Below are 24823 nucleotides of genomic sequence, written 5' to 3'. Positions count from 1 at the left end.
GGTGACTGTTCACTTGAGGCTCTCCACCAGATGAAGAAGATTCTTTGAAGGAAAATCAGGGTCTAGAAAAGGTCAATTTCTACCTTTTCAGACAAAAAATGACAAAAAAAAAGTCAGCTAACTCGGCTGACTAAAAACACTCAAAAGAGGATTTCAAAACGTCAACAGACGAATCCACCCAACGGGTCTTTGCCAAGCCGTGAACTGGGTTGGTTAAATCAACTCAGCTGCTTTCGCTTGCCACCTCTGTCCACCTGTCGCAAAGACATAGGTGTGAGATAACGTGGGAGTTTGGGTGGAGATCTCTAATGAGTTGTCAAGAGGAGGTGGGCATCAATGCTAAAGGGATGTTTCTAAAGAAGAGACGGGGACAGACAGAGTGTCCGGTGGACCTTTTAGCCTCTCTGACGGAGGGGAGAGGGCCAGACAGGGGCTTTATAATACCCCCCCAGGGGCCCCAGGTGACGCCATAATCCCCCTGTAGGGTCGAGGGCGGGGGGCGGCATTGCTGGTCATCCTAAATCAAACAAACTTAACCCCTCTGTCGCCCCCCCTATAACAGAACAAGGCCAAAAGAGAGGTCGAGTTTTGGAGAAGAGAAACAGATACAGCGAGAATGAGTGGAAATCCATGAAAGACATTAAGCGGAAGGTAGAGAGTTTTGGGGTAAAGAGTTTACAGGAAGTGCTTTATCTTATCTTATAACCAAGAGGAACAGCCGCAGTGAAGAGCAGCTGGAGCCGCATGGAGACAGTTTTCTTTGGGGCGTATGTCATCTGTCGACATTTCATAACAGTCATAATCAGGGGACTCAAATGCTGATGGACAAGGACAGAAAACACCAACATGCATGCACAAAGACGCACACATGCACGCAAACATACTTGGACATATGCACACACATACAGATAATACAGTTGGGGCCCCTGACGGAAGTGCCCAAAGCTAACAGCGCTGAACTGACCCATACACTGAAAGGCCTGACCCTGTGAAACCATTGTCTGTGGGCTACGTATGGACAGAGACGAGAAAAAATACATATTAAACTAAAGCACAGAAGTCACAGTTAACAGAGCATTGCCTTAAATTTGTGACATTTATCACTTCTGTTTATTGTTTTGGAAAAATGACATCGCAATGCACTGCCTTTAAGGGGAGTTAAAATGGCAGCAGTGAGTGCAGAGGCCTGTGATTATGAACACTAAGACCTGAACTTGACATTGCCTCAAAGCTCAAAGTCGTCACTTGCATTGCTCCACAGCCGATGGCAGAGAAGTGGAGACATGAGAGGGTGAATAAAAACGAAAGTGTGATAAAAAAACACAGATACACAACAATGATTCACATAAAACAGCAGATTGTGTCTTCTGTTGTGACAAAGGCTTCTAGAAGGCGCTCTGCAGAAGTGTGCATTGTATCAGCGTGTGTTTATGTGTGTGTGTCCGTGTTGCAGGACCACGTTCGCCCAAAGCCGTGAAAGTTCTGTGAGTGTGCATGAGTGTGTGTGTGGAGCCGGGGTAAAGTGAGAGGTGCAGCAGGGCAGCAGGGATGTGTGGGGGGGGGATAGTGGGGTTACTGAGCAGCATCAGGGCATCGCGCTGACCAGTTGGGAGCCATCACTGATGGGAGGAGGGGGGATGAAGGGGTGGGGGGGGGATGAATGCAGAATGCTGTGCTTGCTGTTTTGACTCCCTTTTATACATGTTAGAAAGAACACACACAATGCAAAATGCTGGCGGCACTGTGGCAGTTATAGCTATTGTGCAGATTGTGTGTGTGAGTTCAAATTACACTGCTATAATGATTGCGAACATGGTTTATTTTAGACTTGCAATCAAATCCAGATAATACAATGTGCAATATGTTTTACCTAAGTTGTGAATATTCATAGATAATAAATAGACTTTTTTATTATATTCATTTTTCAAACAATAAAAAAAAAAAGCATTTCCTCCCTTATTACAAGTCATATAGAGACGAATATCGCAAAACCCGAATGAAACCCAATCTGTCTGCATTGTTAAATACTACTTTGGGTGAACTGACCCTTTAAATTACATGCAAAACCATAATTTAAGGCAAGAGAAATACAGCAATGATACCAAAAACACACTCGATAGTAATAATAAAGGTTTCATGAAAACAAAAAGTCTGTCACACACCAGAACACGCATTAACACGCACACACACACATTGTATCCATTTCATATTACAAAGCTTATTTCCACTGAACACGTTCTTTCTTTAGAGCCATTACAGAGGTAAGAAGGTTCATTTGATTGTGAATGGGAGGCCTAAGAGAAGAGACGCAAACAGGCACAGACATGAGAGACATGTTTGAGAGCATCATTGAACCCACAATGCAGTGCAAGGACCTCTTTAGCATTTCAAAGCATTCACAGACGCAGGATGAAACTGAAAATGGCAAACATAAGGGTTTTTTTCAGCAGGGTTTCAATGAATCTCCATTATACATTTTAATGATGTGCAAATTTGAAAGTAGCAACATTGAATCTCGCAATATTGGCTGAACCTTTATATACACTAATTACAGCCCACTGGGACCTTAAATGTAACATTCATCTCCTTTATAAAGCAGTTTCTCTTCACATGTGCAACAAAAAGCAACAACGAAAATATTAATTTGAGCCAAAATTTGTAGCCTCAAAACTGTGCTGGTAATGTTTCACTGGAGGGAAATTCAATACGTGCCAGTTAAACACAGTTATCGCTGTAACCTTCCCTTTGTTAATGGCTTTATTGACACCTGAGCAATATGTTTATTGTGGTCTCTTGAAAAATAAAATACACATTGGACAACTGCATACACGTGATGCTTAAACAAAATACAATCTTATGTAGAAGCTATGTCACAAACCCAAATCACCCGAAATTATTGAAAATGTAAAAGTGAGACTGTTTAACTCTAAAAGAAGATATAACTAACAACAAGTTGAATTCATAAGCATAAAACAAATTATCACTGAACTTGCTACGCTTTAAGATAAAGGGTTCGAAGTTTGGTTTGAAGTATTCTGTGGTGGCTAATCTAAGTTTTTGTAGCAATTATTACAAATAATCTGATATTGCACAATGCATGTGTGTTTCTATGGGTCTTTTTTTTTGCATGTGTCCTCAGTTGTTTTCTTGTTTGGTGGTCTGTTTGGCTCTCGCGTTCTGTGTGACTGTGGACAGAGATGATCCCGTCATGCTGGCCGTCTCCACAATCTCGATGTCCTTACAGGTCAGACATGCCACCAGCTTGTGGCGAGAGGCGCTACGTGCAAAGAGGAACTCATGGGAGACTCCACCCAGTATGGCACCGATCACCGGTCCGATCCAATAAACCTGGAGGTTGGAAAAAGAGGTTGAGATTTAAGAGATGTGTTGAGACAGAAGAATGCTTTTAAATTATCTGGATAGTCCAAGACGAGTAGACATTTCTTAGAATCACCTGAATATCAACTGAGTTCTAAAATTGATTCGATATTAATACTTTAACAATGTTGGAAGTAATGAAAAGATCATAATTTATTGTGGCATAAAAATTTTGTGAAAAATGTAATAGTTTAATAGGCCCATAATGACATAGTGTAGGATATAAAAAAAAATCAAAGTCATGCATAGTATAGTATGTCATAAAGTGTAATAAAAAAGTATCTAAAAAGTCCTTGTATAGTATGCCATTGAAGGTATTAAAAAAAGTAATATTATAGTATGTCATACAAATGTAATAAAAAATGACATAGTATAGTTTGCCATAAAAGAAACATAAAAAAGTCAGAGTAAGTAGTATGTCACAAGAATGCCATAGAAAGTCAAAGTATAGTATGCGTTGTAAGAGCAAAAACTCATAGTATATTATGCCATAAATCATTAAACATAAAAAATGTCATAGTATTGTATACCATTACAAATGTACAGCATTTCAGAAAAGTTTTGAAAAATAAATGTTATAGTTTGGTACGTCAAAAGAATGTCATAGTATAGTATGACAGAAAAAAGTCATAGTATATAGTATGTCACAAAATGCCATAAAAAATACATAGTATAGCATGCCATAAAAAATGTTGTAAAAAATGTCATAGTTTAAATGCGATTGATTGGTATGCCACAAAAAAGTAATTGTAAGGTATACCATGAAAAGTAATGAAAAGGGCATTTTATAGCATTTCATAAAAAATTGTTGTAAAAAAGTCATTGTGAAACCATGAAAAAGTATTGTGTACCATGAAAAAGACATTAAAAAAGTAAATTGTTGTTTTAAAAAGTAAATGTCTTTATGCTATGAAAAATCTTGAAAAGTCATTGTATAGTACGTCATAAAAATGTCAAATAATTAAAAAAAAAAGTATGTCAAAAAACATCAAAGAAGTCATAGTATATAGTGTGTCATTAGAATGCCATAAAAGAAAGAAAAGGCACTGTATAGTATATAAAACAATCAAAAATAATGTCATAGTATCGAGTACAATAAAAATGTTGTAAAAAGAGTCATAGTATAGTATGTCACAAAAAATCTGTCATCATAAATTATTTCATAAAATTGTCATAAAAAATCAAAAAGTCTGAAAAATGCCATAAAAAGGCATAGTATGGGTGCTATGAAGAAGTCTGGTAATGGTGAAAAACAAAACATACTATAGTGTGCGATAAAAAAAGGAGAAAGTATATATAATGTTAAAGAAAAGCCAGATGAAGTCATAAAAAGGCATTGTATAGTATGCCTTAAAAGGTAAGAAAAAAAAGTCATAGTATGCATGGCGATAAAGTAAGCAATAAAATGTTGCAAAAACATTAATTGTATAGTAAACCAATTGAAATCATTAAAAGTTATAGTATAGTATGCCATAAAAATGTCACACTATGGTATGCAATAAAGAATTCAATAAAAGGTCCAAAATAATATCATAGTATAGTGTGTTGTAAAAAAGTTTTTAAAAAAAAAAACAGATTATATGCCATGTAACAAAAAAGCCATAAAAGTAAAGAAAAAAAGGCATTGCACAGTATTCCATGAAAAAAATAAATATATATATATATCATAGTATAGTATGCCACAAAAAATGGCCTATTATAGTATGCCATAAAGAAGTCACAGTACAAGTGTTTTTATGGAGTCTGGTCTCTCACCCAGTGGTTTTCCCAGAAGCCGGTGATGATGGCTGGACCCAGAGAACGTGCAGGGTTCATACTAGCACCGGAGAATCGGGCCTGACGACACATACACACACAAATTAAAAAACAGTTTCCACAAACGTTTATTTGTTTATCATTAACATTTTTCTGGCTTTAATCTAATATATATTTTTTTTATCTAAATCTTTGAGTTAGTGGTAGTACTCTGTGTCGTACATGTTTTGTACCATTCTTCATCTAAAGTTTAGATATTCAGCTCTGAGTCACATTATTTTTATGTACAGTGTTGTGCAATTCTTCATGTGTTTAACTAAACATTCTTATTTATCTGACCTGCATTTCTTTTGATTGTGAGATAAAAACCATGAAAAGTTAAAGTAAGCGTTCATTTCACCAAAAAGATCACCTTCTTTCAGTGGGACAATAGTGTTAACCATTTAGTAATCAATGTGAAAATATGGAATATATATTATTATTCATAAATACGGATTTAACCTATAAGACTGAAAATATCAGTTCCTTTTTTCTTTTGGGTAAATAAAAATGGTCCAGATGACTTACAATGTTTAGCTGTTTTTAATAACAAAGTGAATTTTTTTGTAAACTTTTTTGTAAACTTGTGTTTTTTAGTTGTGGAACCATTTCAGAAATTGTACAAATTATGAGTTGAGTAAATGAGCAACTAATGATTCAGCATGAACGCTCCTCTTACCCCTATTAGCACTCCAGCAGTGTGTGCTAATCCAATGGCCAGGTTTCCTGGTTCCGGGCTTTCCCTCCGTCGCTGATCCTCCACTGAGAACACAGTGAAGACCAACTGGAAGGTGCACAGAACCTCGATGCCCAGAGCCTGGGCCGCATTCACCTCTATAGGAACCTGAGTGAGGTTAAACAGGAGTAAGGACAGAGGAAGAGGAGCAGGAAGAGTCGGCCATAGGACAGGGTTATTCTGAAAAGATGAAAAGTCTCTCAAGCTTTAAAATATAACCGTCTAAGACTCGGAGGACTGACCCTGTTGACGAAGTGGTCTGCAGTGGTTTTGACCGGCAGGGCCAGGTAAAGGGCCCCGGCTCCTAAAAAGGCCCCCAAACACTGTGCAGCGATGTAAACAACGGCCCTGAGAACCTCCAGCCTCCGCGTGGCCAACAGAGCCAGAGTCAGAGCAGGGTTCACCTGATCAGAGAGCACAAACACACACAAACATATAAACAATGTTACAAATATGGAATGGCAAATAATTATAATGATAAAAACTCAACAACTGCCGGTGGTGGTCTGACGACAGATAAGCATTTAAAATATTCTGTATTGGTATGTAGGATATGTTTATATAGAGATTAGGGTGAAAGTAATGTTTATTTACTATTCTATTTCATGAAACTTTATACTTCTATTTCAATACAAATGGAAATAATGTACTTTTTACTACATTACATTTATCTGACAGCTGTAGTCAAGTTTAAGATTTTTACATTTAAGAAGGAGATATGAAGTGTGTATTGTCACAGATCAAACTATGCATCCTTTTTGTTTTGTGAACACTTACATAAAAAGGTAAAAGTATCCATTATACGTATATTCTAAAGGCAAAGATAAGGGGAAAAAAAGCAAAAATATAATGCAGATTTATGCTGCAGAACTTTGTTTAAATTTAAACTTTTGTAAGATTTATCCTGTGAGCTTTCAGAGGGTCCCGGCCCCCAGGTTGGGAACCATTGGACTAAACTACCTGACTGTACATAAAGCAGTTTAAACTAACAGTCAAATAATACAATATTAACAATCTAATAATCTCATGTCTGGTAATATATCTCTCCGAGGGACAAATGATTACTTTTACTTTGGATACTAAAGGCCTCATATTAAGCTAATAACACTGCTAAACTGATTTACTTTTGGGGGTACTTTTACATAGTGGTATCGGTACTTATACTCAAGTAGAGCATATAAGTACAATTGCTATGTCACCTGTGCACCGCTTATTTCTCCATAACAGTGTCCCAGCGCAACAATCGACACTCCTACTGCCACTGCCGGGTACAGGGGTCCCGGGGGGGCCTCTCCGGGGCCGGGCACAGAGGCACCCAGTATGGCGCTCACTAAGACCAGGGTGCCGAGCAGCTCTGCAAGAGTGGCACACCAGAACTGCCGACTGCGTAGCTCCACGAAGAAAGGGGAGATAAACAAAAAGGTGGCCTATATTTAGATATCCAAACATCTTTTTTCAAATCCTCACTAGTGCTGGAATCAATAATCAAAAACATAATGAACTTATTGATATTGTCGCCTCATGAAGGCTGTAAACAACACACTACTTTTCAACAGTCCTTCTACTGCTATCAAAAGCTGTAAGAAATGATGACACAAGTAGTATTAGAAACATTAAAATAAACTATGCAAATATCTAACACAAACAAGTCAACCCCGGATCAGTAACCTGAATTTCAACACTGTTACACATTCTCTTAATAAAAATATGCATTAATTTACCTACAATTATAACACTTCATAACTATATGGTGTATAAAACAGTTCTGCTTTTGCAGGAACAGTGAAAACCGCCACTAATACATGCTGTTTTTTAAATTAACTACTTTTTTGATTCTACAAGTTATGAGGGATTTAAACACAAAGCACATCATTTAAGATTCTTACCTCCCGCCACGTCATTTTGACCTCAGTTTGTGTTTTTCTCTGTATATCCGTCTGTGTCTCCGTCCGTCCGTCTGTGTTCAGCTCTCAGGGTCTGAGAGGCTTCAGGGTCTCTGCGACATCCCTCATTAACTTGTAGAATCTGAGAGATCCTTTGATAGGAGCAGCCTCCCCCCTCAGTCTCTCTCTCTCTCTCTCTCTCTCTCTCTCTCTCTCTCTCCTCACCCCCCTCACCACAGGCCCTGAGTCTTGTGTACAAACACTTGTCAGTGCAAGCCCTTAAAACAATGTCTTTCCAAGGTTGCACATGTAACCCCCAAACCCTCACAGTTTTTCTCCAGTAAATTCGACCTTGAGCAATTTAAGGCATCTTCAGTAAACCACGAGGAGCCTTTCACTTATCTTCCAGCTGAAGTGATTGAGTCCACTTCAGAGAGAGCAGTGAGGACTTAAAACGATATAACCATGATGGAAAAAGACTGAAATCACAATTATAGGGATTGCTGCAAAAAGTGGGTCATTTAAAGTTGCATTCATCAGGTTCTTATTAAGTCTGTCAGTTAGTGTTTTTACAGAACATTAAAAAAATCCAAAGCTTGAAAGAGGCCAACTCCAAATTCCAGCAAGCTTCCATAAATGTGTTTGAAATTTACAATAATGTAACAAATCCAACCAAGCCAAACAAGTGTTTACATTATTATGTCTCCCTATATTTTTCCCCAGTGCTGCTTCTATATGCCACAAAGGCTTTAAAGTCCAGTGATATTCTCTGTTTTTCTTCTTATCAACAAATAGCATGAAAAGACCCAAAACCAACAGTTAATTGATCCAACCAATAAGCAGTCTACTGTGTGTGTATCCAAAGCTTGATCTTATTTCTCTTGGCCATGGAACTCTATTGTTGTCCAAAAAAACTATTAAAAACACATAAACTGTTGCACTTGCTGACTTGTTCCTTCATTATGAACATGGGCACTGGAGTTTATTATGAATCAATCCCACATACACCTCCCTGCCACTGTAAATACTCACTAGAGTAACAAAAGTGTACAAATCCACAGCTGAAAATATATTATACAACATATTTTACTGCTTTTTGAGTAATGTTTGCAAAAAAACTACATTACCCAGCTTTATGACAAACAACCTGGGAAAATCATAACATTCAAATCAGCTTCATTTGCACTCTGTGTTACATGATTATTAGCAAGCAAATTTTAGCATTGCTAAACTAAGATGCTAAACATTACACTTGCTTATAGACTGCTGTTAAATATTTACTTCCCTCCTTCCAACAATCTTTTCATGAAATGCCTTGACAGTAAGAAGAATATAAACAGCCTTGTCCTTTAAAAACATGAATTATGAAAACTGCAAGAGCAAGCTATGAAGTTCCCATAACCTAAAGGTGTTGGTGGCTCGGCCTGTTGTCTCTTGCACTGGCGTGTCCTGAGCACCTGGCATCCTTTGCTCAGCCTGATTTTCATATAAATTATAGGAGAAAGGGACCATTAGTGAGCAGAGGTGGTTGAGGGGGGGGGGCAGAGTCTTTCATGATGCTGTTGCCATAGAACCGATTGTGATGCAGCATCTGTGCAGGCTTTTTATTTTCACTCTTTGATATCAAACAAACATGCACCTTGTTGAAGACGAGTTCCACTGCTTGGCTAAAAAACGGAGAATATTCACCTCTGCAGTGTTGCCGAGGCAACAAGTCACGCTCTCACAGAGGCTGAATTTTGTAAATGTGTCACTAAGTTACTTTTTTATTTACTACAATGTGGAGATGTTTAGAATTGATTCTCCTGACACTCCAGGCATCAGGGGCCAGAGTCCAGAATGAACTGGTTGTTGAGGGTGCTGCCCCATTATGCCGTGGATTACCCCCTCCTCTCCAGGGCAACTGTTAAACTGTTATCCCCCCTTTTGTGGGGCTAAGCCCAACTGTGTGTTGCGGGGCGGGCAAGGAGGGCGGGGGCAACCTGGAACCCGCTGGCGTGGGGAGTTTTCAGCCCTCAACGCCCAGAGTGCTGACACTGACACAATTTCACACACAAATATACACACACTCGCATAAAGTGCCAGCTCAGGGGTTTGAGGGAGCGATAGAGGGCAAAGAAAGAGGGACGCAAAGACACACAAAGAACACATTTTATATATCTATGCTATGTATTGAATTGTTTTGTTTTTAGATGCTTTAACGTGTTAGAATATAAGTGTGTGTGATCGTGTTGTGCTTGAGTCTCTACCACTGTAGAGCAGCTGGGAGTGATGGCAAGACGTTCCCAGCAGCATGTGCCTCCGACAGGAGCCCCGTCTTAACACTTCAGCATTATTTAAGGCCTGTGTTTTATTATTAAATGGGACATATGCTTTGTGTTATACAGTGAGTTTGAGTGGGGTGGCTGTGGCGTAGTGGAGAGCAAGGTAGTTCTCCAATCAGAGGGTCGGTGGTTCGGTACCCGGCTTCGGCAGTCGATGTGTCCTTGGGCAAGACACTTAACCCCAAGTTGCTCCCGAAGGCTTGCCATCGGTGTGGACTGGATGTTGCATGAATGTTAGTTAGAGTCTGATGGTGGCACCTTGCATGGTAGCCTGTCATCAGTGTGTGAATGGGTGAATGATATGTAATATACTACTGATTGTAAGTCGCTTTGGATAAAAGTGTCTGCTAAATGACTGTAATGTAATGTTTTAGCAGAGGTATGAGGTGAGCAGGCGTCATGTAAAAAGCATGTGTGTCGTGTCATGTGTGTGACTATTTGGAAAATGTTCATCTGCCAATAATTCCACAGGTGTTTTAACAGGGTCACCTTCTGTTCTGGTTTGCTCATGTCACTCTCTAGTATCTATAAATACTAGTGTTTCATATCAGTAAATGGTAACGTTTTCTGCTTGTTTTAATTCAGCTAAGGCTTAATTTGTATTGGTTAATCATATTTTCTCAATTGATTGTTCAGTCTGTAAAATGTCAAAAAGAGTACATTTTATTTGTATAGCCCAATATCACAAAAACTAATTTGCCTCAGAACAATCTTTACGTGATAAGGCATCTCTGTCCTTGGACCCTCGCATCGGAAAATAAAAAACTCAAAAAGACACTTTGACGCGGAAAAACAACAAGGAATCAAATAATTGTTTCAGATCGATCCCTAACATATATGGTCAATGTGCAATAATTGTATTCCTTTGCTGTAAGAGGCTGTACATGGGGACAAGATCTTTCGCCTTTATGAAACAAGAAGATCACTGCGGTTTTCTCTTTTTTTTAGGCTGATGGCATAAATTATGCAGCCATTTTGACATTTCATAGCAGGGTAAACACATATGTAATTGATAAAAATAAATCAGGTTCTCATTCTATTTAGTGTGTCACAGTCATTCCAGTGAGTCAGCATGCACAACACCAGTGCCCCGGCCAACCTAAATGGAACAGGGCCATAATTAACATGATTAATTAAACCTGTGTTTACGCTGCACTGACTTATCAAAATGGCTGCTGTGAGAAAGGGCTAAAGAGTTGAAATATATATTTTAATTATGACAATAATTAATGAGGATGAAAGAGTGTCAATTTCATAGTACACAATACTAGTTTACTACATAATATATTTTGCGAATGCATTTGTTAAATCTAGGTTTTAAATATTTTAGTCTTATAAAGACTTATTATGCGTTTTTTTTTATATAAGGTGAATTTAGTCAGCAGGCCCGGGCCCCCACATTTCTGTACGCACGGTTTTGAGGAACTTCTAAATGTTTTTGCACAGTATGAACAAATTCAGGTAAGAAAATGTTGAATCTCAGATTTGTGTGTAAATCATTTGTCGGCGCTTTAAGCACAGATTCGTGCAAACTCAAGGTATTTGAATGAGGCCCGTTGACACGAGAGCTGTTCCTAGATTATTAGCCATGTGCAGTATATCCATCTCCCTAATCCTGTTCAGTCAGGAGCGGCTGAAGCATATCCCAGCATGCACTGTGCCAGAACAGGTCACGCAGGTCTATTGCAAACAGGTTTAGACAGATATGGGATATGAACTTCCCTGTTTGTATTTCGAGAGGAAGCAGGAACACATGAGGGAAACCCCAAGAAACATGGAGAGCACACAGACAGGATTTACATACAAAGGCAAAGAGAGAAAAAAATACTCTACTAGATGTGGTTTTTATTCAACTCACAGTACATTCTACAGATGCACACGTGTTACATCACCTTAATACAACAGAGTCTTGTAATACCTCCTCTTAAAAATGATGAATTGGTCCTAAAAATATAAAGGAACAAATTTAAAGTCACCAAAACTGTACATTATTAAAAATTCACTTAACACCACGTTTGGTTTTCATATCTTTTTTTTTTCTTTTTTGAAAAAACGTCTGTCCCTTTAAGTGTAACAAGGAACATTGAAAGTCTATTTTCCTATCAACGGATTTGAGTTCAGTGTAAGAAACACGTTTAAATAAAACCCGGACTGTGGAGTCATCACGTCGCCTTCATAGCAAGCCATCCATGCCACGCAACGTCGGAAATTGGCCCTTGAACAGCAAAAATAAAATCAATAAAAAGGAATGTAAGACAGAAAACCAGGCAGGAATGTGCCCAGTACCTCATTATCAGAGCTCCTTTGCAATTCTAGTCTTTAAAACGGGAGGAGGATTTTAGCCTTGCATGTCCTGTAAGATGTTTCCACCTGCTCAGATGAAATTCATTTTCAACACGGATCGTTTCTCAATGCAAACACCATGTTGTTTTGTGGTGATTTTATAGTAAAATGGAGCATCCTTTCAGTCGTATACAGTCTGTGACACAGATCAGAAATAACTAGCCGATAATTTACTTTTAACAAGAGGGACAGTGAAATATAAAAGTCTAAGCCTAGACCAACACCAAATAAATCCTCCAGTCTCGGAAACCAGTGTTTCACACAGCAGCAGAAGGTGGGTATGTGTATGTGTGTGTGTGTGTGTGTGTGTGTGTGTGTGTGTGTGTGTGTGTGTGTGTGTGTCAAATCGTGTGCATGTTTATGCGTGTATAGGTGAAAAGTGTGCATGTGTGGCGTGCAAGACTTTAAGTGGAGGTTATACAACAGCTACTCGTGACAGTCCAAGAACAGATTCTTTTTAGTTTAACTGGCCTTTTTCAGAAATCGTCTAGACATCTCTATAAGGTAATCTGTACACATCCACTACAAGCTATTGCTATTAAATAATCCCAGCTATTGTAATCTGTATATATATTTATATATAGAATATATAATAAAAATATATTGAGCAAAAAAATTACTTCTAGGCATAAGACCACGTTACATTACATTTCCATTGAACAGGTAAGAAATGGCCCCGAGCTCAGTGAAGAGTTTTGATCCGTTTTTGTCGTCGAGCGGTGCTAAGCAGGTCCAGTATGCAGCAGTTAGGCCGCAATAGTGTGATCAGTCTCTGACCTTCGGTACCAGTCTGAGAACCACAACACCCGGGGCCTGAGACCGTGTCATCACCTCACCAGCAGGGCTTGACCGAAGGCTGCGTGCGCTAGGACATGGGGGGCTTGTGAAGGGGACGTGACGGGAGAATGCAAACTGGAGATGAGGTGAAGATGAGGAGACACGAAAGGAGGAATGAAATGCTAAGAGAGACGTGTTCTCACTCTCCGTGATGAGGAATGGGTACAAGTTCAAGCCAGTTCAGCTGTGAGCCTGGAAAAAGATTCAAGCCGATAGAGGAAACAATAACAGACAATTAGCCAAAAATCTATACATATATACCTATACATGAGCGAATACACATAGCTGGAAGAACCTCCAGACAGTCTTAGCAGTAATGGAGATAGTGTGCCTGGGACGGTGACAGCACCAACAGTATACAGCCCCACCATAGACTCCTATTTGTCCTTATTTGAGTAGAACTCCGCCCAGCGGCTCTCAAAGAAACGCCTCATGGCGTGACCAGCCGTTCCCACCTCCGACGTGTCCTCGTTGAACAGCTCACAGTTGTTGAAGATGAGGTGAGCGTCTGCCGCAAACTCCTCACAGCTGCAGTACCTGAGAGAAGAAAAGGGCCGGTGTTAAAAGAATCACAGAGGGACAAAATATTCCTCCAGAGATTCTTTTTTTAGTAAAGTAAACCGTTTTGGGCCGCAGTGAAAATGTGTTTTTTGAAAGGCTAAACGGCAATAAATATGGATTGAAGCTGAATTATTTGTTATATAAAAACATTGTTTTGAATTTTGGAAGTTTTTCAAAAAATAATTGAGTTTTGAGGTTATTACAGGTACTTGATATGTGGTGTTCCCTATTTATTCTACAGTTGTGTAGTCAATATTAACCTAATGTCTGTGGACTTATTGTTATTCTTTTACATTTTTTTTTATCTTATCAGGTAAATTAAGGTTAATGGTCCTTAATGCCCCTAATATGTGAACCTTTAATTATTGTGAATGCGATCTAATAAATAAAGAAGTAATATAACGAGTAGCATGATCCGCTCTTACCCTCCCTGTAGCAGCCGTTCTCTCATGGTGAGGAAGTCCATGGGGCTTTTGATGATGCGACGGTAGCCCGGCACCAGTCGGGGGTTGACGGGTTCAAGGAACGGCCAGGCGTCTGCGTGAGACTCCATCTCCATCAGAATGATCCTGGCAGGAAATAAAATGATTAAATAACTAGTCACCCCTGTAGACTTAAAAAAAAAAAAAAAAAAAAAAAAAAACACCTGTTGTGTAACATAAATAAGATGATTCTGCATGCGAGTAGCTCAACGGGGATAGAGGCAGGACTCACTCGCAGAAGGTGAGGTCAGGCTGGTTGCGGGTCGTCATGCGACGACGTTTAGCGGCGCTTCCTTCTCCAGAGTGACGGGAAGATGAGGGGGGTGTCACGGTCTCCTTGAACCGCGTTGCCATGCCGCCAGTACTTCGTCGCGTTGACGTCTCATCTTCAGAGCTGTCGTCTTCATATCTTCTCTTCTTCACCCGGGTCCTCTTTTTGGATGAGCGAGGTGAATCACAGACGTCCTGAGAGACAGAGCGAATGAGGAAGCAGGATGAGCTGACGGGGAACTTAACAGCTATTTTCATTTTAAAACTTTTTTTTTTTTCACACATTCTATTGTATTTCTATTTTCTATTTATTTTTCTTGACTATTGTAGCACCAAACAAACACAAATTCCTTGTATATGAAAACCTACTTGGCCCTAATTTATCCTGTAAGTTTTTCTATTTTTCTTAGTCAAGAATCACAGGACGGGGTCTGACCTGGGCAACGCAGGTAGGACAAAACCAGTCTCCCTCTGGCACCTGGGTGATTTTGGGCTTCAGGCAGTACATGTGGCAGCCTCGATCACAGCCGTCACACAGCAAGAGACAGTCATCGTTGTCTCCTTTCCTGCAAACCTGACAATTCTGGATAAAAAAAGCAGAGAAGAAGTCGTTATTGTTAAGATGACGACTAAGGTGAATTTGGTGTTATTTTGGTGTTAGTTTGTGCAGTGTGCTCCATCAAAAAAAAAAAAAAAAAGGTTCAACAACAATCCTGTGAGGTAAAGTAACTTACCACCTTAGTCACAGATCTCTCCCAAGCAATGGCCTTCTCCAGCTGAAGTATACACAGACAGACCTGGGGAGCGCTGCGGCAGCGATCCAGAGCTTGTCGCCACGTTCGTAGTCGAGACGTGATCTCGCTTTCCAGACTGGAGCGGAAGAAAAGAACAGGAATAAGTTTAAAATATACAAACAAAACAAATTCATCCCCTGCACTCCAAAGACAGAGAGTCCGTCTCACCTGAAGACATCCATGAGATGCTCTTCTCCTGGGGTCGGGGTGAGAGGAGCGAGGCGCATCACTTCGGCGGGGTTCCAGAGCGGCTCCTTCAGGTAGCGTCTTTCTATGTTTCGCTCGAGGTTGGCCAACCGCAACATCGCCAAGTCCACCGGGTGTGTGGCGACGCGGGGCAGGTTGGACCACTCCTTCTTAGTTCGCACAATCCAGTCATCACGTGGGTCGGCCTCATGTTCGTAGTATTGGAGGTCATCACGCGTGGAGTCTGGATCTGGGATTGTGTAGGGCTTAAAAAAGAGGCGGGGACAGTTTAGGTACAGGTAAGAGAGAAAACTATTCTATTCATCCAAGATTAAAGAACTGGAGGAATCGTTTTATTTAAGTGTTTAAATTGTTACCTGAAATTCTGCCACTGGTGTCTCCGTGTTGGATTCAGCATCAGTCACTGCACTCTGAGGTGCCGCCTTGTAGAAACAAAAAAAGCAGACATGCGTTACATTTAGCTGTGAAGGGGACTCACACACCTCACAGAATATGGCCACAGCATAAGCCAAACAATATCAGTATTTGAGGATTTGTTGCAAATTTTATTAAAAGTAATTTCCTGAAAGCAGAGAGACCTCAGTAAATAAGAAATGTGTAATGACATGCAAAAAAAGAACCAACGTTGTGGTCCATGTACACGTTTCCTACTTGTTTCATTTACTTTCAATGTTTCCTACATGCGAGTTCCAATATTATCTGTTCTGCTCTCATCTCTTAGAATCACATTAAAAAGCCACTTATCCATAATCTTGTTATTGTGAACTAGAACGACAGCCTCTCAATGAAGATACATCCGTGTCCGTTCCAAATGTCATCTTCATCATTTTACCGCATTAGATCTTTGTGGGAAGTTAGCATATGAATTCTCGTGTTGTGGCCAAAAGTGACCTTTGACCACAAAAATATTATCAGTTTTTATTGAGTCCATATGAAGAAAATCCCTTCAGGCGTTCCACAGATAATAAGATCACAAGAATGGGAGGGAGGTGACCTTTGACCTATAAAATCTAATCCATTCATCCTTGAGTCCAGGTAGAAAGTTTGTTACAAAATTGGAGAAATTAATCCCAGGCGTTCCTGAGATCCATCCCGATCATGGCTTTCGCAAGCGCTTAGGCATAAAATAACCCCTCTTAATTTTACTTTTTCAACTCACCTGGAGTTTTAGCTGTTGCTTGATCAGACGATGAAGAACAGAGGCACACAAACAGAGAGGTGGTTTCTCACCTTGAGATGGAGGTCAGCTGCAATGACCCGCTGCTCCAGGTCCTCCACCCACTGCAGGGCTCTGATGTCAGTCTCCATCGCTTTCTCCTGCACTTGCCAGGGCTGCTGCAGAGCCTCCATCAGCACATCCTTCTCCTCTACCTTCGACTCAAATAAAGGGTCTAGACCGACAACAACGGTTGTAAGTGGAGCACAGGGCGACGGGGGAAGAGATACAGAAGGAAAAAAGGATGATGTAGGATGATGTCATATACAAATACTCATTGATCAGAGTTAAAATGCAAAATGAAAAAACACTCACCGTTGATAGGTTTGGTGCATATCTCAGCTAAACTCTCCATTTGTTTGGCCAAATGCTTATGGAGCACCTTCTCCCTGATGCCCCTTGGATGAAGGGCCTGTAAGGTGCTGTAAAGCTCCTCTGGATCCTTGATCCACCACCAGCCACGCACCATTGCTGGAAAAGAAATATAGGCATTACAAATAAGAATGAAGCAATAAATGATCATGGTTTATATGGTTCCTGTACAGATTTGTAGGCTAAATGTCGGCAGTGTGGAGTCCTACATCCTTGGATCAGCTCTTAACTATCTCACCATTTAAAAAGGAATCAATCACATCTCTTAGACTTTTAAACCAGGCACAACTTACATGCTGGTATCGGCTTGACCACCAGTTGTGTGAAGTACTGTTGCTCCATTTCTTGGAACACAGAGTTGGGAGGGCGGCCACGGCGTTTGGCTGCAGCTCCTCTCGCCCCTCGGCGGGCAGGACTGCTGCCTCGGCTCCCTCTCCTCCGCCTGCGCCCTGGCTTGGGAGGGGTAGTCGGAGTGGGCGTGGCAGGGGTAACGGGAGCTGGAAGAAGCTGAGGGAGAGGTGGCTCTGGGGCACAAACAGGAGCAGCAGAAGCAGGAAGTGTAGAGGGAATGTCCTGTGCTGTTGCTGGGGTCAAGGGGTCAGCAGGCGTCAGGCTAGGCAAGAGCGGGTCCGGCTGAATGGTGGGGAGAGATTATTTTATTTATATGCCACACAGATGATTCAAAGTGCATTATAAAAGCATAATAACATGTCATTATAGTTGTGATTGTGTTAGCAAACCTTCACGAGTGGAGCAGCAAGTGCGGGCAGAGCACTCGTGACCTGAGGGAGGAGCTTAGGAGGTGAGCTGGGAGTCTGACACTCCGTCAGAGAGTTATCGTCGCACGGTTGCTTTGGGAGCAGGTTGAACCACTGCCCCTGTTTCTCCGCCATCTCCTTCACGCTCTCCTCTGGTCGATTACCCTCTGGAGCATCCCCTGCCGCTGAGCACGTGCCGTTGGTCACCGCTTCCTGTGATTGGCTGAGCCAGCTCTGGAAAGCAGCCTTTGTGAGGTTGTGGGTGCCGCTGTTCGGCGAGCCCGGCACTTCTTCGCCCCCCGACCTGGCGCTGCTTCGACGCCGGCGGCGAATCTTCGCTGTGCGCAGGTGAAGCTCCACTTCGGGTTTGATTTTTCGGGGCCGTCCTCGTCCCCTCGGCCTGCTCATGAGGGATGCGGTGCCGGGGAGGTCGTCCTCCTCTTGAGAAAAGGTCTGGGGCTGTGCGGCGGAAGCAGAGGAAGGAGAGGAAGGTAGAGTAGGAGGGGGAGTGGTGGGCATGGGGGTCTCCTCCACTTTGGGCTCCTTTTTGAGGAAGGTGACGGGAACCTCGGCTACAAGGACTTCTCCAGAAGCTGCATGATAGAAACAAGAAAAGTTCAGATGAAGGTGGATTAGCCAAAGGGTTGTAAAGACTAAAAAATTAGAGCAAATACATATCTTTCAAATTAATTCTCTGACTTACTCAGAAGCTCCTCTGGCCCTTCGACCAGAACTCCTCCGAGGTGAGGAAGGGCCAAGTATCTGCGCTGGTAACGGTCCTGACCCAGCAGTACTGCCCGCATGGAATGAGATGACTGTAGCAGCTTTTTACGGAAAAACGCTTGGCGCTGTGGAGATCCAAAAGCAGAGGAATATTTAATATTAAACAACAAAAAATTAAAAATTAAAAAATCGCTGCGTCTGTGTAACGTCGACTTACCTTGGCTAGCTTATCGATCTGCCTTTCAAGCTCTGGAATGCTGGCATTAGCAGGGCTCTCGCTCTGTAACAGAAAATATCAAAGTAAATGTAGAGAAATCGGTTTCTAATAGAGTATTAAAAAAATAATCTCAACAACAGATATTTACATCACTGAGTTTGGGCTCTTCTTTGCGTGCACGGCGGTTGCCTCTCTCAGAGACCGGGCCCCCCTCCTCCAGACTGAGGTTCTCCTCCTCGGCCACTCTGGCACTGCGCCTCCTCTCCTCAAAACACAGCTCTTCCTCTGAGCGTCCTGTACGGCGCGCTAGTGCCGCCTTCAGTCTGCAAGGGAGAAAACCATCAGGATCAACATGATCACTGGCTCTCTGGCTTTAAATGACAAAAAAAAAAAAAAAAAGAAGGTCTGAATTTGAAGAGAGAAAATCTTACCTGCGCAACTTCCCCTCAATGATCCACTTGTTCTTCCTGTAAGTTGCCATGTTTTCTAAAGTGTTGTCAATGTCACTGAAATATAAAATGCAAACATTAATAAAGTAAAGGAGTAGTAGTAGTAACAATCATTTAGGGCTTAGAGTAACTTAAAGGATGAATAATTGAGTTCTGGTTCTGACCTCGTCACAGCGTTGCTGCTGTTGAGCTCGTCCACCAGGAAACCCAGGATTGATGCCTTGGTGTCCGGAGGCAGAGCATGAAATGTTTTGGTCCTCAGCGTGTTGCACACTTCTGTCTCATAACCATAAGACTCCAAAAAGACCCGTAACACTTCCGAGACTGTGCTGCGAGTCAGCTTGATCTCAACCAGCTTATCCCCGAGGATCTTTACTGACTGGAGGTTGGGATGAGGAGAAAATAAACGGAGATTAAAATGTTTATCACTCTTTATCAGGACTTGCATTAATGGAGAAAAATTTTCAAACTGTTTTACATACCTGATAAAATGATGGCAGGCCTGGATCATGAAGTGCTGCCTCCACCAGCTTGATCAGAAGGTCCTGGACCTCTCCTTGGCTGTCACCCAGGCCTAATAGACCCTCCTGCAGGGTGGCGAGGCTGGGGATGTCCTTGGGTATATTGAGACCAATGATCTTCCCATAGCCGTGTAGGAACTCCACCACAGCCAGACAGTGTGCAAAAGCTTTGCCGGAGAGAACCACACCGGGGACACGGGACAGATCTGGCAGCGGCTGATTGAGACAAAGTTTTACAGTCATGATTAAAAACCCTCTGTAATCACAGAGCTAATAAAACATTAAAGAAACTGTTTTAATTACACAACTCACTTTGTGGTCAGTGAGACACATGTCCTCTGCGGGCTTCTTCAGCTCGTCTGCGATCAGCTGCTGCCTCTTGCGCTCCTCCAGACGTCTCTGGGTCTGCGCTCTCCTCTCTGCCGCCCTCTTAGCCGTCATAGCCGCCTGAGCCGCCGCCTCTGCCTCTGCCTGGGCTTTGGCCAGAGCCTTGGCTTTACTCCGAGCACCCAGCACCCTCTTACCCTGGGCTATCCTCTCCTCGTCGGTCTGCTGCACTGGTGGAGGAACCTCCAGCTTGACTGACCTCCTGCGGCCGGGCTTCTTGGGCTCTGCAGCAGTGCCCGGTGCCGGCTGCGTGGCCTGGGGGGCTGTTGGGTCGGTTGGTTCGGTTGGTTCGGCCTTCAGCTCCTGGTCCTTGGCCTCTTGCTCAAGCTGAACGCACAAATAAAAAGACAGAAAAGGTGGAGGTGAGGAAAGGGGTTGTTGCTGAGGAGAATGCTGATGAATAATTTTGTGTTAATTATATCTGTACCTTGGCTTTCTTTTTCTCCGCTTTCATCTTCTTAATCTTCGTATCCTCCCTTCTCTTCATTCTTGCCTGAATAATAAACAGCAGCAACAAATCAGGATGAGATGTGAAGAGAAAAACAGCTCATCAATACAAACTGCATGAACTGAACCAGATACCTTTTTCTTCATTTTCTTTTTGATTTTCGCAAGTTTCTCCTTTTCCTCCTCCGTGAGAGCTTCTATAAAATGGAAATAAAAACAATTAGCTTCAGTGCAAAGTTAGTGAGGTTATGTAACTACTAGCTATAAACACATCCCTGTACACTCATGCCTCCTCCAGTCTTAATCCACTCACCCTTGGCTTCAAGTCGCTTCAAAAGCTTGGCGTCAACTTTGCTGAGGAGGTCGATCATCTTGGGTTTGGGAGGTCTACCGGGGCGGCGAATGGGCCCTCCCTTCAGGCCGCGGACCCTGCGAGGTTTCTCTTTATCAGGGTTTGGAGGTCGACCTCGCCGGCCAGTGATTGCCATGATCATAGAGGGAACCTCCTCATTGGCCAACTGGATCCACTGTTTACCCTGTGACATATTGAAGAGAATGATAAGTCCCCATTATGTCTTCTTGACATGTTTTTGTTACTTTCTTCTAGTGTTTGAAAAGTAAACTGAGCAGCACTGAGAAAAATATACAGACCTCAGGAGTTTCTCTTTCTTCATAAAAATCTCCGACAGGCATGCGTGGGCTGAAGCTGAAGTGTTCTCTGTTGACCAAACTGTCCGTGTGTTTCCTCAAGTACTGGAGGAAGCAATTAGGAGAACGGGCAAGAGAGAGAGAGAAGATCAGAGTCATTGATATGACATAATCAATACATTATCATGTTTCAATTTCCCTTGAAAGACTACGACTTTAATACATTTGAAGACATTTATGGTTTTGTTTAACAGCCAGGAAATTGTACCTTGATGATTTCTGGGAACTGCTTCATCCTCCTTCCACAAGGTGTGTAGTACCAGGTTTCGCCCTTCATGCGGTCCTCCAATCTCTTCACACGAATCTCCCTCCTCCAACTACAGTTGAGAGAGGCAATTATGGAAGGATTATGATTACAAAGTGAGTTAAGAGTTAAAATCATGATCATTTTTTCACTACTATGAACTGACAGCTGAACAAAGACTTCACGCCAAGACTTAAATGCAGAAAACACTATGCAAAATGTAATGTATTTAATGTATATAGTCACAGTGAAGGATTTCTGAATTATCTGAAAACGTTGTCACGTATAACTGGTATTAACTGTTTAGTCCTGTTTAGCTTGTTGGGCATGTTTTGGTTCATGATATCGGATTAATTGAATATTAAAAAACTGGAATAATACAAAAAACAAAAGGGAACATTACCCATGTCGCATCGGGAACTGAACCTGCTCCTCAGTTGCGACCCTCCTCTGTCTGTTAGATTCACCTGTTCAAGAAAACACACACACACACACACAACCACATTTAGCATCAGACTGTTAGAATGTGATATCATGTCTCAGTAAAATGCCATTTAAAGTGGAACCCCGCATCACAACAGAACTATAACCTTCATTACCTGCAGTGGAGCTGTCGTCATCATTGTCATCAGCATCGCCAGCAATTGTTTCTGCGTCTTTTTTGGGTGTTTTTGCCACATTTCCTTCCTGGTCTTGTTTCTTGGCCCTTTTTGCCTTCTTGGGTTTCTCGACTGGTGTGGTATAAGCTAAAGCGTTGGCCAGAACAGCTTCAATAGTGGTGGTGACGGTGTCCACCTCTCCTGTGGAAGGCCCAGCCTCTCCACATACGCCTGATGTTTCTTTAACATCCACCTTGAGAGACTTCTTCCTCTTTCTGCCCTTGGGTACTACTTCTTTATTTCCTCCCTCTTCTTCAGTCTTGATCTTCTCCACTTTAGGGGTTCGAACCCGAGGTTTCCGCTGGGTCCCCTCAGGAGCTTTACATACAAGAGGAAAGAAATGTTTTAAAATCAAACCTTACATTTTAACATTTACTTAAATTTAAAAAAAAAAAAAATCTGAAATCAAAATGTTAAATACCTGGGGTTTTAATCATTAGTGCCTTTGGAGTGCGAGGTTTGCGTGGTTTCCCTGGCGTTTTCTGACGTCCTTTAGCAGCTGGTACGATGGGATCAGTTACTGGTTGCAGTGGGTGTACCGCAGGGCTCTCTGCTGGGGTACTGAAGGCGATGAAGTTCTCATCTTTCATCTTCAAACTCAGGGGAGTCATTGTCTCACTGGCAGTGGTCTTAATGCTAGTGCGTCCAGCTGAGTCTGGTGTATCAAGTCCTCTGGGTCCCCACTCTGCTTCAGGTCCTGAGATGAAGCAACAAGAACACTGTTAGCATAATTCAGAAATACAGGATAATGATATACAAAACAGAATCTGTTTGGAAATAAATATTTATTTAATGGGTGACTGGTTTAATAATAACAGCAGCATGTGATACTAGTTTCCATGATCATGAACTTTAGGAGTGTACCTTCACAACCTAGCTGAAATGGCACAAACGAGTATGAGTTGGACTCACTTGAAGTATCAGAAGGATCTTCTATCTGAGAGGAAGACTCCAGCATGGATTCCCCTGTGATTTGACAGCTGTCCTTGGTCTCTTCTGCCTCAGACGTTTCCCCATCCCTGGTGGAGTCCAACGTGTCCTCCCTGGAGTCTCCCACAGAATAGCCGCTCACTCCAGTGGTGTCGAACCCAGAAGATGGTTCGTCCTCTGCATGAGAAGTGCTGTCGAACTGAGAGGTGTCCTTTCTCAGGTGAAAGCTGCTGTCAAAGTGAGAGGAGTCGTCCACGCATGAGCTATCACCGTCTAGAGGAGAGGTCTTTTCAAAGGCAGAGCTGACATCAATTCGAGAGGGGCTGTCAAATGTTGAACTGCCATCAAAGTGAGAAGCTGTTTGTGAAGAGTCATTAAAACTTTCTTCTTCATCCGTCAGATGTTCTAGCCTTGTGCTGTGGAGATGTGAAGACTTTCTGAGTGGAGACTCCTCCACCATGGAGTCCTCTGCCTCACAGATGCTGCTTTGCAGGTGGTGCTTTTCAGAGGCTGTTGGTTGATTCTTGGGAGCGACTGTGGGCTGCAGCGGTTTCCCAGGAAGATCAGTGAGGAATTTGGGTGAGCAAATTTCTGATTTAGTCTCAGTAGCTTCCTCCTTCTGTGGTGGCTTCATTTGGGGTCGATAAGGACGAGGGTGGTGTTCGTCTGGTTTTCCGTTTCGTTTGTTAGCCAACTCTTTCCTATCCTCACTATGACCACAGTGCTCTGACTTCGGAGACGACCGCTTCAGCACACGAGGAGGAGTGGTGTTAGGAGGATGCTGCTCAGAGTCAGAACTTTGGACTACTACAGAAGACGTACCCATTGTAGAAGTCAGAGACACCAAAGGAGGTGGGGCGGACACCGGTGCAGTCCTGGAGGCTTGAGCGGTTAGAAGAGGTAGGGTAGGTGGAGGTCGGACTGTAAGACTTTCATGGGCTGCTAGGGAGGGTAAGTTCGTCGCTGCTGGTGGTGGTGATGCTGTGGAAGCAGTGGAAAGACCAGAGTCAGCAGCTGGAGGAGTGCATGTCTGACGCTGGGGTGTGGGCGCTTTGTCACCCGGTTTACCGCCAACTGAGGAGGTTCTTGAGACAGACATGGCAGGAGAAGATTCTGAGCCAGGTGGTGTTGAGGTTGAAGATCCTGATGCTGATATTAGAGGTGGAGCCACACGAGCAGATGAGGATTTTGCCCCCATTGATGAGCCGGTAGAAATTAATTTTGGGGGTCCAGGCTTTTCATTTCGAGCTCCAGGCTTATCAGGAAAGCAAGATGTCATCAGAGGTGGCTTGGACCCTTGAACCATCTGATGAAGAGCTGAGATGGGTGCAGTTGTGACATTTGTTGGAGGTCCAGAAGCTTTAGGAGGCAACGAAGACTTGGTTTGATGAGTCGCAGAGTCCGATGACGGAGGAGAGACTGAAGAAACTGCAGGTTTAGACGTACTATCAGTTGAAGCATGAGGTGTAGACAACTTCTGAGGTGATGCAGGCAGGGAGGAGGAAGAGGACCCATTTGACGGAGGCCTGGATCCAGCAGGGGAGGTCTCGGTCGCAGCAGAAGTGGGAGGCCTAAGGCCTTGC

At 42.4% G+C, this 24823-nt stretch overlaps 2 protein-coding genes across 2 annotated transcripts in view; both read right to left on the bottom strand.

The window, feature by feature from the left end:
- Positions 1-3135: 3135 nt before the first annotated feature.
- On the bottom strand, positions 3136-7809 carry LOC129100378 (aquaporin-4). The gene is made up of 6 exons (XM_054609989.1): positions 7795-7809; positions 7108-7299; positions 6151-6312; positions 5852-6016; positions 5134-5214; positions 3136-3348 (listed from the first exon to the last, which is right to left on the bottom strand). The coding sequence occupies exons 1-6, from the start codon at positions 7807-7809 to the stop codon at positions 3136-3138; spliced, it is 828 nt and encodes a 275-aa protein (XP_054465964.1).
- Positions 7810-11946: 4137 nt separating this feature from the next.
- Positions 11947-24823, bottom strand: part of baz2a (bromodomain adjacent to zinc finger domain, 2A) — a 16958-nt gene continuing 4081 nt past the window's right edge. Inside the window, exons 4-30 of the mRNA XM_054608747.1 lie at positions 23223-24823; positions 22732-23007; positions 22251-22628; positions 22055-22118; positions 21616-21724; positions 21351-21452; positions 21013-21235; positions 20835-20896; positions 20680-20745; positions 20178-20579; positions 19827-20081; positions 19509-19723; positions 19327-19401; positions 19044-19218; positions 18896-18958; positions 18659-18803; positions 17938-18548; positions 17491-17830; positions 17141-17296; positions 16840-17000; positions 15966-16031; positions 15571-15854; positions 15343-15478; positions 15045-15191; positions 14571-14803; positions 14282-14425; positions 11947-13832 (exon numbers count right to left, since the gene is read on the bottom strand). The exon at positions 23223-24823 is cut by the window's right edge and continues 397 nt beyond it. Of these exons, the coding sequence (XP_054464722.1) occupies positions 13673-13832; positions 14282-14425; positions 14571-14803; positions 15045-15191; positions 15343-15478; positions 15571-15854; positions 15966-16031; positions 16840-17000; positions 17141-17296; positions 17491-17830; positions 17938-18548; positions 18659-18803; positions 18896-18958; positions 19044-19218; positions 19327-19401; positions 19509-19723; positions 19827-20081; positions 20178-20579; positions 20680-20745; positions 20835-20896; positions 21013-21235; positions 21351-21452; positions 21616-21724; positions 22055-22118; positions 22251-22628; positions 22732-23007; positions 23223-24823 (6649 nt within the window). The 3' untranslated portion in view covers positions 11947-13672. The remainder of the gene's footprint in view (positions 13833-14281; positions 14426-14570; positions 14804-15044; positions 15192-15342; positions 15479-15570; positions 15855-15965; positions 16032-16839; positions 17001-17140; positions 17297-17490; positions 17831-17937; positions 18549-18658; positions 18804-18895; positions 18959-19043; positions 19219-19326; positions 19402-19508; positions 19724-19826; positions 20082-20177; positions 20580-20679; positions 20746-20834; positions 20897-21012; positions 21236-21350; positions 21453-21615; positions 21725-22054; positions 22119-22250; positions 22629-22731; positions 23008-23222) is intronic.

This window comes from Anoplopoma fimbria, chromosome 12, assembly GCF_027596085.1.
Source record: "Anoplopoma fimbria isolate UVic2021 breed Golden Eagle Sablefish chromosome 12, Afim_UVic_2022, whole genome shotgun sequence".
NCBI classification, from domain to species: Eukaryota; Metazoa; Chordata; class Actinopteri; order Perciformes; family Anoplopomatidae; genus Anoplopoma; species Anoplopoma fimbria.
This window is presented reverse-complemented; position numbering and strand designations above follow the sequence as displayed.

What these genes read in the sequence shown, in the direction of transcription:
- LOC129100378 (XM_054609989.1), bottom strand. An exon ending in GAGAAATAAGCGGTGCACAG is followed by an intron (nt 6,313 to 7,107) that starts GTGACATAGCAA and finishes CTCTCTGATCAG; the next exon opens with GTGAACCCTGCTCTGACTCT. An exon ending in CAGACCACTTCGTCAACAGG is followed by an intron (nt 6,017 to 6,150) that starts GTCAGTCCTCCG and finishes AACCTCACTCAG; the next exon opens with GTTCCTATAGAGGTGAATGC.